Below are 13,027 nucleotides of genomic sequence, written 5' to 3'. Positions count from 1 at the left end.
CTTTGTGAGTCTATATATGTTTTAGAAATAAACTTGCTGCTATACCAAGTCAAGTCAAGTCAAGTCAATTTTATTTATAGAGCACATTTAAAAACAACCAAGGCTGACCAAAGTGCTGTACAACAGGGTTAAAATACACACAAAAAAAGCATCAAATACATACACAAGCAAAAAATACACAGGACAAAAACAAAACAGGAAGAACAACAATATATACAAAAAAGCAATAATACAAAAATCATAGCAAAAAGGCAAGTAGCATAAAAGAGAAAAAGTGGGAGCACGTGGACAGGTGTCCAACAATTTCTACTATTTACTAGTTTACAATTTAAAAGGCCTGGGAGAACAGGTGCGTTTTTAGACTGTTTTTAAAAATTTCCAAAGAGGGTGCAGCCCTAATGGATGGTGGTAGATTATTCCATAGTCTTGGGGCAGCAGCCGAAAAGGCACGGTCCCCTTTTGTTCTCAGGCGGGTGTGTGGGACTTTGAGGAGCCCTTGATCCGCTGATCTTAGTGTCCTAGTGTTGTCGGGGGGGGGAAGCATCTCGGAAATGTAGGGAGGAGCCAATCCATGGTGGGCTTTATAGGCGAATAATAGAATTTTAAAATCTACTCTAAATTTGACTGGAAGCCAGTGAAGGGATGCCAAAATGGGGGTGATGTGGTCCCACCTTCTGGTGCCAGTCAGGAGCCTTGCAGCCGCATTTTGGACGAGCTGCAGTCTGGAAAGGGAGGTATTAGAGACACCTGCATACAGTGAGTTGCAGTAATCTAGGCGGGAGGAGATGAGGGCATGAATTACTTTTTCCAGGTCGGGGGTTGATAGGAAGGTTTTTATTTTGCTGATTTGTCTGAGTTGAAAGAAGGCACCTTTAATAACGGCATTTATTTGTTTGTCGAATTTGAGATCAGAGTCCAGGATTACACCCAAGTTTTTGACATGTGGTTTGCAAGTCAGTGGGCCAAGGGAGGTGGTGATGATGTTTGTTTTGTGAGGGGAGCCAAAGAGAATGATTTCAGTTTTATTGTCGTTGAGCATGAGGAAATTGTCTGACATCCAGGATTTTATGTCTGTGAGGCAGTCTAGCAGGGGATCCAGTGAGTGTGTGTCATTTGGTTTGAGGGGGACATATAACTGTGTGTCATCGGCATAGAGGTGGAAGGAGATGCCGTGTTTCCTCATAATGGAGCCCAGGGGGAGCATATACAGTGAAAAGAGGATGGGGCCCAGGATTGATCCCTGGGGGACCCCGCAGGAGAGGGGGGCGGAGGAGGATGAGGTGTTGCCAAGCTCAACTATGAAGGACCTTTCTGCCATGTACGATTTGAACCAGTTAAGGGCAGTTCCCTGGATGCCAACCTCGTGTTCGAGGCGCAGGGTTAAAATGTTGTGGTCGACAGTGTCAAATGCAGCGCTCAGGTCGAGCAGCACCAGGATGGCACAGTCGCCTGAGTCTATCGCCCGGAAAAGGTCATTTGTGACCTTTAGTAGTGCAGACTCGGTGCTGTGAAGTGATCGAAACCCAGACTGGAAGACCTCGAGGGATGCGTTGTTATCCAGGTAGGTTTGCAGTTGGGAGAGAACGGCCTTCTCGAGGACCTTGGACAGGAATGGTAGTTTTGAAATGGGTCTAAAGTTGGCTGGGATGGTGGGGTCAAGGCTTGGTTTCTTTATTATGGGTTGGACAATTGCATGTTTGAAATAAGACGGGACAATTCCCAAACTGAGGGAGCTGTTAATGATGGACAGGACACTAGGACCCAGGCTGTCGAAAGCCTCTTTAAGGAGGCGAGAGGGAAGAATATCAGATGAGCAGGTTGTGGGTTTCATTTTGGAGACGATGATTGACAGACATGGGAGAGACAGTGGCGTGAACTGACATAAGGTGGCAGTCGGAATGGGAGGGGTGTAGTGGTCAACAGTGGATGGTGAGATGCTGGAGCGAATAGCAGCTACCTTGTCAATAAAAAACTGGAGAAAATGTTCACAGGTGGATTGGGAAGTATCCGGGTTAGCATTTACTTTTGGGTTGATTATGGTGTTTATTGTATCGAAGAGAACTTTTGGCCTGTGACAGTTTTGTGTGATGAGGTTTGAGTAATAGTTTGCTCTCACTGTTTTGACTGTGGTTTGGTAATTTAATATGGAGTCCCTTAGCATATCATATGAAATTTGAAGTTTGTCCTTCTTCCATTTTCGTTCTATTTTCCTACAGTGTTGCCTGGCTGCTCGGGTGGTATCATTTAGCCAGGGTTGTGGATTCAGTTTGGGCTGGCCAGATTTTAGAGGGGCAATGTTGTCGAGTATGTCCAGGCAGGTGGAGTTGAATAGGGTGACCATCTCTTCTATATTCAAATGGGGTGGGGGGGTCTCGATTGTGACAGAGTTTGAGGTGGCTGTGTATGATGTTGTGAATTTACTAACAGTCGAGCTATTTATGTGACGGCAGGGGCGAGTAGGCAGACGGAGTATGGGAGTGTGACAGGGTAGAGGGACATTGAAGAGAATAGGTTTATGGTCAGATGTGCAATATACTTGATCCCAAATATTAATGTTTGATACTGGGAAACCGTGGGATATGATAAGGTCGAGTGTGTGACCGAGCCGGTGTGTGGAGCCTGTGACATGTTGAGTCAGGTTGAAGGAGTCTAACAGGTTTTCAAATTCCCTGACCATGGGTCTGGTGGGACAACATACGTGTATGTTAAAGTCCCCCAGAAACAGAATATTTTCCCATTTTGGCATAATATGCGATAACAGGTCTGAGAAGTCTTCGATGAAGTTTTTGGATTTTGGGGGTCTATACACTACAGCAAGCAGTCCTGGGGTTGATAATTTGAGTTCAAACAGCTGTAGCTCAAAGCTAGGGTAGGAGTAGGTGGTTAAGACACGACAGTGGAAACGTTTATTTATAATTGATGCTAGACCGCCCCCCCGGCCCAGGGATCTGGAGGAGTTAAAAAGGTTGCAGTCTGCGGGACAGAGCACAGAAAGGGGACTTGCTTCCCCAGCTCGGGTCCATGTCTCTGTTATAAATAGGAAATCTAGTCCACGGGAGGTAAAAAAGTCATTTATAATGTCAGGTTTATTGTTCAGGGACCTGGCATTTACCAGGGCCATTTTGGCAATATCAGAATCAATTTGGGTGGGGGTTTCGTATTGTAGTTGAGTGAGATTTCGGGGGTCCACTCCGCCCTTAAGGTGGTTCTGGGGATGGGCTCTGGCCGGACGGTGGGTTTGTAGCACAGAAATGACAAAATTGTTATTTTTGGTGGAGTTGTTGCAGTAATCTGTGGTTTTGCAGGGGAAAATAGAGGGAGGAAGGCCGCCCGACCACAAGGGGGCGGTATAGCGGCTATCTGGTCTGGTTAGGGGGTGACCGGAAGTGTAATCGGACACTTGCGGAGTCGACGGGCCAGCTGTTGTTGCTGTTGTTGTTGTTGTGAATAGTCAATGCGTTGGTAGCGACCGTGTAACTATGGAGCGATGTAGATTGATGCCGAGCATTTGGGAGCCTAGTATGCTCGGATGGAGGCCATCTGCGGCATAAAACGATGGACGGTCCCAAAATAGGTAAAAGTTGTGGATATAGTAGATGTTGTGTGAGAAGCAGGCAAATTGGAGCCAGTGGTGCAGGGCCAGCAGGCGGCTAAGACGGACATCTCCTCGACCGCGACACAGCGTGGGCAGTGGACCAGAGATGTAAATGGACTTTCCGCTGCTGCTGAGGAGGTCAAGGAGATGCGTGAAATGGATTCTGGATTGTTCTGAGTAGCGGTCGTTTGTACCCACATGAAGGATTATCGTTTTGACGGAGGAGGGGAGAGAAGCCAGAACTTCGGGGATTTTCTCCAGGAGTTTAACCGTGGTTGCACCAGGAAAACAGCGTGTAATTGTGTTAGCAGATTTGATGTGCTTGATGATTGAGTCACCAATAAGTAATACAGTGGGGGGTGGGAGGAGTGGTGGAATGGGCGTACGGGGTTGCGATTTTGGTGTGGGGCTGCTGTTCACTACGGGGGGGGTAGACATAGACCTTTGCAGAATGGGGGGGGTGGGCTTCTGCAATGCCTGGTTCCTAGGCCATTCCCAGGTGTTGTACAGTGTGGGAGGGGTGGGCTTTTTTGGTGGCTGGTGCCCAGCGAGACCTTCTGTGCGGCGTTTAACAGCCGTTTTTAACATGTTTTGGCGGACCTTTTTCTGACTAGTGAAAAACCACTATCAACCTGCTTGTTCCATACAGTATAGTATCATCAGCATTTTCACCCAATTAACCACTTAAACCCCATATGGGGAGTCCCTCAGGGCTCTATTCTAGTGTCTTTTCTGTTTTCTGTTATTGTGGGGAAAGCTTTCGCTGAAAATAGCCAATCGACAAGCTCACAATGCGACACAACAAGGTTGTGAGCTTGTCGATCTGCTATTTTCAGCGAAAGCTTTCGCCACAGTACGGATGCTGGGGTTTAAGTGGTTAAATCTGTATCTTGAATGTTTGGTTCTTGACAATGTTTGATAAACGGGGGAGATATATGTCACAATCTAGAAGGAAATTTATCTCAGCCTGTATTTCTTATGGAACAGGGCACTGGCAGATTAATTTCTTTGGCAAGCCACATTGGAATGCTCTATGATGGAATGCTCTATGGAAGTGGTTCCCAACCGTTTTTCCTTGGAACCCCCCTTCTTACATCTGGCCAAAAGCAGAGACCCCCCCATAAGTGCATGCACGCACGTTGTGTTTTTCAGACATATTAACCATTTAAAGTAGTTGACCAAAAAAAGAACTTATTTCGAGCGTCATCACGCTTGAGTCCAAGATGTCTTGTGCTGAGCAGGATATAGAGAGAAATAATGCATTCCAAATCTATTTCTGTTCAGTGCCAGTATTTATCTCTAGAGATGTGACGCCATGCTGTGACGTCACGTGGGCGTTGGCCAAATTAGGCGATCTTAATGCTGGGCGTCGTATCCTTGGTAACACCTATCAATTACACACCACATGAAGCCTTGGAGGTTGTTTTGTTTTAGTCGCATTCCTGAGCCAATAATTTGATGACCGCCGGAGTCTCCGGTATGAGACTCTTAGGAGAGACCCTACCGGAGACTCCGCCGGTCATCAAATAATTGGCTCAGGAATGCGACAAAAACAAAAGAATCTCCATGAATTCAAGCCTTCGTGGGGTGTGCAATTGATAGAAAATAAGTCATTTTTTGGGTGAAGCTACTCCTTTAAGCCCTATGTACTTAGTGGGGGTGGGGAAGCAGATCTACAAGCTCACAACGTGCCGTGATGCGATGCGTTGTGAGCTTGTAGATGTGCAATGTTTGCAATAAAAAATATTTTTTAAATGTTTGACAATATAATAACCTAAAAATGCAAGTTATGATTCTGTGATGTTTAAAGTTTTGGACTACCTCCGCATAGACATGGCCTCATGCCCCCAAGGGACCAGCTCAGCGGCCTTGTGGTTAGAGTGGCCGCCCTGAGACTGGGAGGACAGGGTTCAATCCCCTGGCCAAGTCATACCAAAGACTATATGAAATGGTACCCAATGCCTCCCTGCTTGGCAGTCGGCATCAAGGGTTGGATTAGGGGTAAGTCCCTGCGACATACTGTACTAGCGCCAGGTCCAGTGGGTGTACTTCTACATCATGGCTGAGGGACGTACTTGTACCTCAAGCTACAGAAACAGGAGATAGGCTTCTGACGTATGGGCCACGTGGCTCTTACAAGGGGGGCCCAGACTCGAGGTTGGGAAACACTGCTCTATGATGCAAGGAGCCTGGTTCTGATAGAGCCAGTGTAATGCTCTATGAGCCAGTGTAGTCAGGTCAGGTGGCACCAGAACCTGCAAGCTGTATTCATTTATTACAAGCAGAAGTGAGAAACTACCAAGCTGTGGCCTGAAAGGAGCTTAATATGTTGACATGAGGGGTGTTTTCCAGATTTCCAGATTAATTGTTCTGCTGGGTGTTTATCCCATGTCTTTTCATAACAAGTTACATTAGATGTTTTGTTTTCCCTTAGTGCAAGCCCACACTACAAAACATTTGGGCATAATATTAATCGAAAAAGATGTAAGTCAAGAAATTGACATGATATAATGGAAACCACAACCTCCCGAGAACATCCCAATAACTTTATCAATGTACCTACTTACTCAATTTCTATTTAAAAAAAAGGAAAAGGGACTGCCATTGTTGGGGTTAGTTGAATTGATCATTCATCTAGTAATAACACGGTATGTGGTCCTAGACTAGAACAGAAGCTATGACTCTGGTATCATCAGGCTAGATTAATTCATTCAACTTTTCATTTAAGTTACGAGTTTGCAACTACCTTTACGTTTTCAGAGTCTTTTACTGTTGGTCGGCACTCAAAAGGACTGGTATGCATTGCACATTTTAACCGCTTTCAATCGGGTATCACTATTTCGGGCATTTTTCAAAAATAGCGGAAATAGACGATGTACAAGCTTGTTGTGATGCAATGCGTTGTGAGCTTGTAGATTGGCTATTTTCCTGCCCTATCGTGCAACGATAGGGCTTACGTGTTTAACCCATTTTGGGGTCTTTCAAGACGGGAACCCTTTTTGAGGTTCTTGTTGCTATGTACAGTATATAGCAACATACATTTCTTGTAATCTTTGTATAAATATTTGAAGTTTTTCAGAAAACTTCAAAGGATTTAGGATTTAGAAGGCTTTTTTAGTATCGGCCTCAGGTCTAAATGGGTACACAGTGAAGTTACAATCGCACTAAATGGCTACATATTATAAAGTAGTGGTGTACTGCTACTTTACAAGATCGCATTTAGACTAATTACAACACTAGATATGGAGTGGGTGTAATAAAACCACTACACAGCTTCAAAGAAGACTAGTAATAAGTCTAATAAGAAAGAACGACTCGAAAAAAGAAACGAAAATCTGAGTTTGACCTACATAACCCCTCAACAAAGAGCGGGGAAAATACTGTGATATTCACACATATTAGCATATATGAATTCCCTCCCCCTTCTCCACTCCCCTTTCCCTCGACCATCACCAGAGTGAAAGTACACAATCTTCAGTACCTTGAGGTGTCTAAGTGCATAATTTGTAGACCAAAGGCCACACGACATCACCCAGTTAAACCGCTCTCAGTTAACAACGCCTAATTTAACCACTATAGCAGAGTGTTAGCAGTTGTGCCTCAGCAATACATCACATCACATCAAAGCGCCTTGTTATTTTCTAAATATGGAGCCTCAGAACATTCTCCAGCAGCATCAACCTTTCATCTGTCTAATCATGTGTCTTTTTTTGGTTTGGTACTTTTTTTATCCAAGGCAATTGTTCTTTCACAAGGGTGTGTGTGTGTGTGTGTGTGTGTGTGTGTGTGTGTGTGTGTGTGTGTGTGTGTGTGTGTGTGTGTGTGTGTGTGTGTGTGTGGTGCTTTGGGGGTGGTTGCAAGAGACGCTCTCCATCTGTAGCCATCCATAATTAATAATTTCCTTATTGCTCTCAGAGATTCTCCTCTGGACAGTTAAATTGCTATTGGTTTTGTCGTATCCAGTCTAGCACGCAATACGAAAATGCTGCTCCCTCTGCAGGGGTCTGGCCTTTAGGAAGGGCTGCAGGAAGGAATGAGCACATTGCTAGAGTACATTATTTATCACGCTGCGATGACCAATCAGCCCTTTGCTCTGAGACACATCACTGCGTGCAGAAAGATTACTGAATAATAACTTTGACAGGTGCAAATAAATATATCTTTGGAGCTTTCAGATGCTTTGGTAACCATGAGAAGATGTGTAAATAAGCTATGTGTTTAAAATAAATATTATAGCTTAAAGATGTATTTTAAACTTAGCTTATCAAGACATTTCTTTTCAAATTTGTCACGCTGTCAACTACATTACTCATCTAGCAGTAAATAATAATAAGGGGCAGCAGTGGCTCAGGAGGTAGAGTTGCCTTCCATTTAAACTATTTCCACCCTGAAATATAACTGAACATACAGCGGTTTAGATGATTGTTGCTTCCAGTATCAATTGAAGGGGTCAGTAACACACATGTTTTTTTATGTTGTTAACTGATATCTAGGCGATGCATGTGTAGGAAACATTTAGAGGAATGATTGTGTTTAACTCCGCTATGGCTGACTGGAACCAGGATTATAAAATCAATAGTCTTGCGATGCCAGACGATTGAGATCTCTGCCTACCCTGGGGACAGTCTTCTACATGCACGGTAGTTACTAGAATGGCGGCGAGTACAGACGCTAAAAAACCTACAACTACTGCTTTGGAAGCCAATCACCCATATAATTGTTTCCACCCAGAGATTCCATAGCTGAGTGTTGAGTGTTTAGAGACTGACTTGTGTGAGTCTATAAAATCAATAACTCATCACTCCGCATCTGTCTGCACAGTGCACAACCGGGGTCATCATTGTGTCAAATCCTTTCCTCTCTTGTAAATGGACGCATTCAATAAACACCTGAGAGGTGACAGTGAATGGAGGTGGTCAAGGTCCCATGGGGCCTTAGTCAAGGGAAGCAAAGCAACCTCTGAGCAGGAGTTATTTCCTGTTATTTTCAACATCTTGTTCAACCATCTTATCACATTTCAGAACAACGGTGTATTTCAATGGCATCACATGGATTCTGGGAGATGGTAAAACATCCGCAAACTGGTTTAAAGCTCCCAAAACTTTTCGACCTTATAGGTCTTTTATAAGGCAGATATTTGCCTGATGAAGACCTATAAGGTCGAAACGTTGCACCATTAATAAAATACGTTTTGGAAGCTTTAAACCAGTGTGCGGATGTGTTGTCTTCTCCTTGATTCTTGCCTAGATGTCCAGCACCTGGCCTAAATACAGGAACAAGATGTGCACACAGCCACACACCATCTCCTCTGTGAACTATCCCATGGATTCTGAAATCGGTCAAGCAACCGTGAGATCACACTGACCATGAAAACCACCAGTTAAAGGCTTAAAGCCAATTTGAGCGTTCTCTCACCTGTGTAGTCGGCATAGCACTCGCACGTGTAGCCTCCCTCTCTGCTACGGCACACGCCGTGAGCGCCACAGGGTTTGGAGTAGCACAGGTCGATCTCCGTCTCGCAGTAGTCCCCCGTGAAGCCGGTGGGACAGCGGCACCGCAGCCCGGCGATCGGGTGGATTGGTCGGAACAGGATGGTGTCGGACGCGACGAACGGCGCCAGGCTGTCGAACTTCAGCACCGACACGCACTTCATGTAATTCTCGCAGGGCTCGCGCAGGCAGATGTTGTCGTCGAAGGGCAGCACCTGCTGGGAGGAGATGCGCGCCAGCAGGCTGCGGTTCAAATATAGCCTCTCCTGAAGCTCCTCCGAGCCGAAGAACTCTGCCTCCGCGGCGCCGCCTTCGACCCCTCTGCCGGGCCGCTCACCCCCTCGGTTAGCGCCTCCGGGCCGGTGGGCGTGATCTCCGGCGGTGGGCACGGCCACGGAGAGGCTGACGTTGAGGATGCGTGCGCTGACGTCGGTGTCGTCTTGGATGTTGAACACCACCACGTCCTCGCGGGCGGCAGAGAGGACGCACGCCACCCCGTCCAGGAACTGGGCGAGCAGCAGGGACAGGAAGTGCTCCTGGGAGGTGTTGGCGAGCCGCAGCGTTATGCTGTTGGACAGCATCTCGTCTGTGATGATGGTCACCTGGAGGAGACACTGGGCCGACACAGAATGGACTCCATCTGAATGGAAGCAAGGAAGGAACGGGAAATGTGAAATTAATACTTAGAATTTTCAGCCAATAATACTGAATGTTCTTGCACCTAAATCACACAAATCCTCTATGAACATTGAACATACATTTATGAACGTGTCTATGAATGTTTGAAAGATTAGAAATCCCATCTTTCCTCAGAGCTCATTTATACTTGAGACAAATGAAAATCAAGGTCACTGATTCTGCTGTTACTGCTTTGCTACTGTAGGAGATATTCATCGCTCCCAATGTATCACCACACAATTATTTTATGCACCCGTATATGTAAAACACTGGGTTGTTAGGAAGACAAGGTCAGACCTAATCTAAATTCAGAGGTGTCATTTCAGAAACAACCATGGGGTGCCAAAAAAGGCCTATGAATTTTGGTGGCACTAAAGTCAAAGCACTACGCACAAATGTTGTTGCACAGCATTAAACAGCATTAACCAGTCTTAACACCAGAAGAACATTCACTCAAATGACAACGTATGGTGCGTCATGTGCAAGCAGCGATAGACAACACTGTGTTTATTAGACACTATTGGAACCTAAATGCACAGGAACATATACGAAAAAGAAATGTACAATATTTTAGAGCTCAGGTGCACTACTAATCAATGGCCATTAAAGCCGATCTGATTAATCTGCAAAATGGTGGACAAAACATGTGGAAAACTTTACATTTTAGGTTAAATGCGAACGCTAAGGGTTGGCAATTGCCATCTCCTGGGACCCCTAATGATGCCCCTGTGCAAAACCAGTTAAAACAGCTACAGAAAATACTATTTGCTCAATGTCAAACACTTGGGTTTGCACATAAAACCCAAAACAATGGGATGTTTTTTTCCCAAGTTTGTTGTTACAAGCCGAAGCCAAGACGGCTAACCACCAAATGCCAAGATTGAGAGAAAGTACCAATAGGCTACACTGCAAGTTTCCAAACAGTAATTTCACGCCCTTCACAGACATTCTTGCCTTATCCGGAAACCCCAGGAAACCCCAGGAAATGATGTTGTCCCACTAAATACACATCTTTTTAATTGTCTATTTTGACTTGATACATTTTGTATTATTATATACAGTATATCTACATTGTCATTACCGTGATGACAAAGCATATCTCAGCCATCAGTTATACAATGCCTATAATTTCATGGAGCAATGACTTTTTGTTAAGCCGATATTCTCTCCTGGTTTCTGCATTATAAATCAAGGCAATAACAAGGAAAAACTGCTTATCAGCGAATATCAGCCAAGTCTTTTTCCTGGAGCACTCAGGCGATTGCTTACTGAAGAGTAAAATTATAATGAAGACCTGAACCCCCCAGACTGCCTCATTTAAATAAATAGGAACAAAAAGAAAAGTTTTGTACGTAGCTAACAAGCACAGATCATTGTTAGATCTGTGTCTTTTACAACTTCTGCAAACTGCTCCAGCCAAGAGTCTTATGCAAAGTCTTCTAGCACGATAGGCCTGTATCATTTCACTTCATGGTCATGTTAGTTTTCCGTCCAGTGAAGCGTAATATTTGTCCCAAACCTGTAATTATAATAAATATTTAAAGAGGAAATTGGCGTTCAACACCAATTTTCCTTACTTCCTTTTCACTTCAAGGCATACCTTTCTTTGCCACATTTGAAAAAACACTAGCCTAAAAGATTCTGCCTCTTTCAGAATCATCTTGGGGTTTACACGTTTACATATAATGTGTTTAAGGATGAGCTAATGATCAGACCCTCAGGCTTGGTTGAGGTGGTTCTAAATGGACCCTTACAGATCAGATCTGTAACTCTGAGTTATGGGGGTCCTTGAAATTAAAAAGGTTTGAGAACCGCTGCTCTAGTGCCCATAAAACAACTCTAAAGATGCCAAAGATTTTTCTGTGACACATTTGGCAAAACTAGTGCGTACGGAGTGAGGTCAAAGAGTGACAGTCTATTTGTTGCCTATTACACTGATGACCTGCAGGCTTCCTTTTGCTGCTGAAGCCAGAGGGGCAAACACAAAACGCATCTAATCAAATCAAACCTGTCATGAAAACAAGCCTCAACCTCAACCTCCACCTCCACGCCCCCCAAAGATAATCAATAGGACGCTTTGTTTTGGGGATTCTGGAAGCGGTCCAGGGAACAGAACCCGTAAGCCCTGGTGGAACAGAACCCACACAAACAAACAGCAGTGCCCAAAGTTACCGGATCTCTGTCTGGCGCTGGGCAAGTTTAAACACCAAGTGCCAAAGGGGGAAAGGAGAGGGATAGAGCAAGAGGAGCAGAGCCGAGCAGAACCATGTCTGACACGGCTTTAATCCTGCTGCTCTCACACAAGCCACTCCAGCACCAGAACGCTACAGGGCCTTAAGGCAGAGGAAACAGGCCGGGCAATCAAAGGACAGACTGACTGGGGAGTCGCTTCACTCACTCACACATGAATGCAAACAAACAAACAAACACAGACACGAGTGTTCGTCGTGCTCACACACACACACACACACACACACACACACACACACACACACACACACACACACACACACACACACACACACACACACACACACACACACACACACACACACACACACACACACACACACACACACACACACACACACCTGTGTACACGAAAATGTGAGCTAGGTTACAGATGTGAATGATTGTTTAAATATTTTTAGTTATAAATATAGTTATTTACAATTCAAATGTATGCATTTAGTGGAATTCTGTGTTTTGATTTTTTTAAGTTTGAAGATCAGGCATGCTGGATCATTTAGAAAGGTTTCATTCATTCTGAGCTGTATACTGGTTCAATTAGTATTCATTTAAATCGTCAATGCTTGTTGCTAAATCAAAAGTATTGCAGAAGATTTCACCAGACATCTAGTAAAGCCAACAAGCAACTATAAAACCCAAATTGAGGACTAACATTTAAATTAAAAACGGTAGAAATAGTAATATACTGACATAAATTATGCTAAACCAATGAGAGCTCTATGGGCAATTAAAATCTGTCCATGTCCAATTATTGGTCTGACATATCCTAATCATATTACATGTCACATGTCAAGAGCTGAGTTTCATGCGAGACAGGCAGTTAAATCCCCTCCAGACCAATGAGCAAAACTATAGTCCTTTGCCATTTCTTATTGCAGAGACCTTAAAGTCTTCAGATAATTAAAATAATTGTTTATTTTGGCCAAAATATATACTATTACTGCATATGTTAATCGATTCCAACATTCCAAATCGATGCAGTTGAGTAGCTACAACCCCACCTACCTAAGCATGC

The 13,027-nt window shown here is 44.4% G+C and overlaps 1 protein-coding gene across 2 annotated transcripts in view; it reads right to left on the bottom strand.

Annotated features, from left to right (window-relative positions):
- Positions 1–13,027, bottom strand: part of celsr2 (cadherin, EGF LAG seven-pass G-type receptor 2) — an 84,642-nt gene that overhangs the window by 50,852 nt on the left and 20,763 nt on the right. For both annotated transcript variants that reach the window (XM_084062035.1, XM_084062036.1), the window contains exon 2: positions 9,011–9,724. In XM_084062035.1, coding sequence (XP_083918161.1) covers positions 9,011–9,724 — 714 coding nt within the window. The remainder of the gene's footprint in view (positions 1–9,010; positions 9,725–13,027) is intronic.

This window comes from Gymnoscopelus microlampas, assembly GCF_963454915.1.
Source record: "Gymnoscopelus microlampas genome assembly, chromosome: 7".
Taxonomy (NCBI): domain Eukaryota; kingdom Metazoa; phylum Chordata; class Actinopteri; order Myctophiformes; family Myctophidae; genus Gymnoscopelus; species Gymnoscopelus microlampas.
This window is presented reverse-complemented; position numbering and strand designations above follow the sequence as displayed.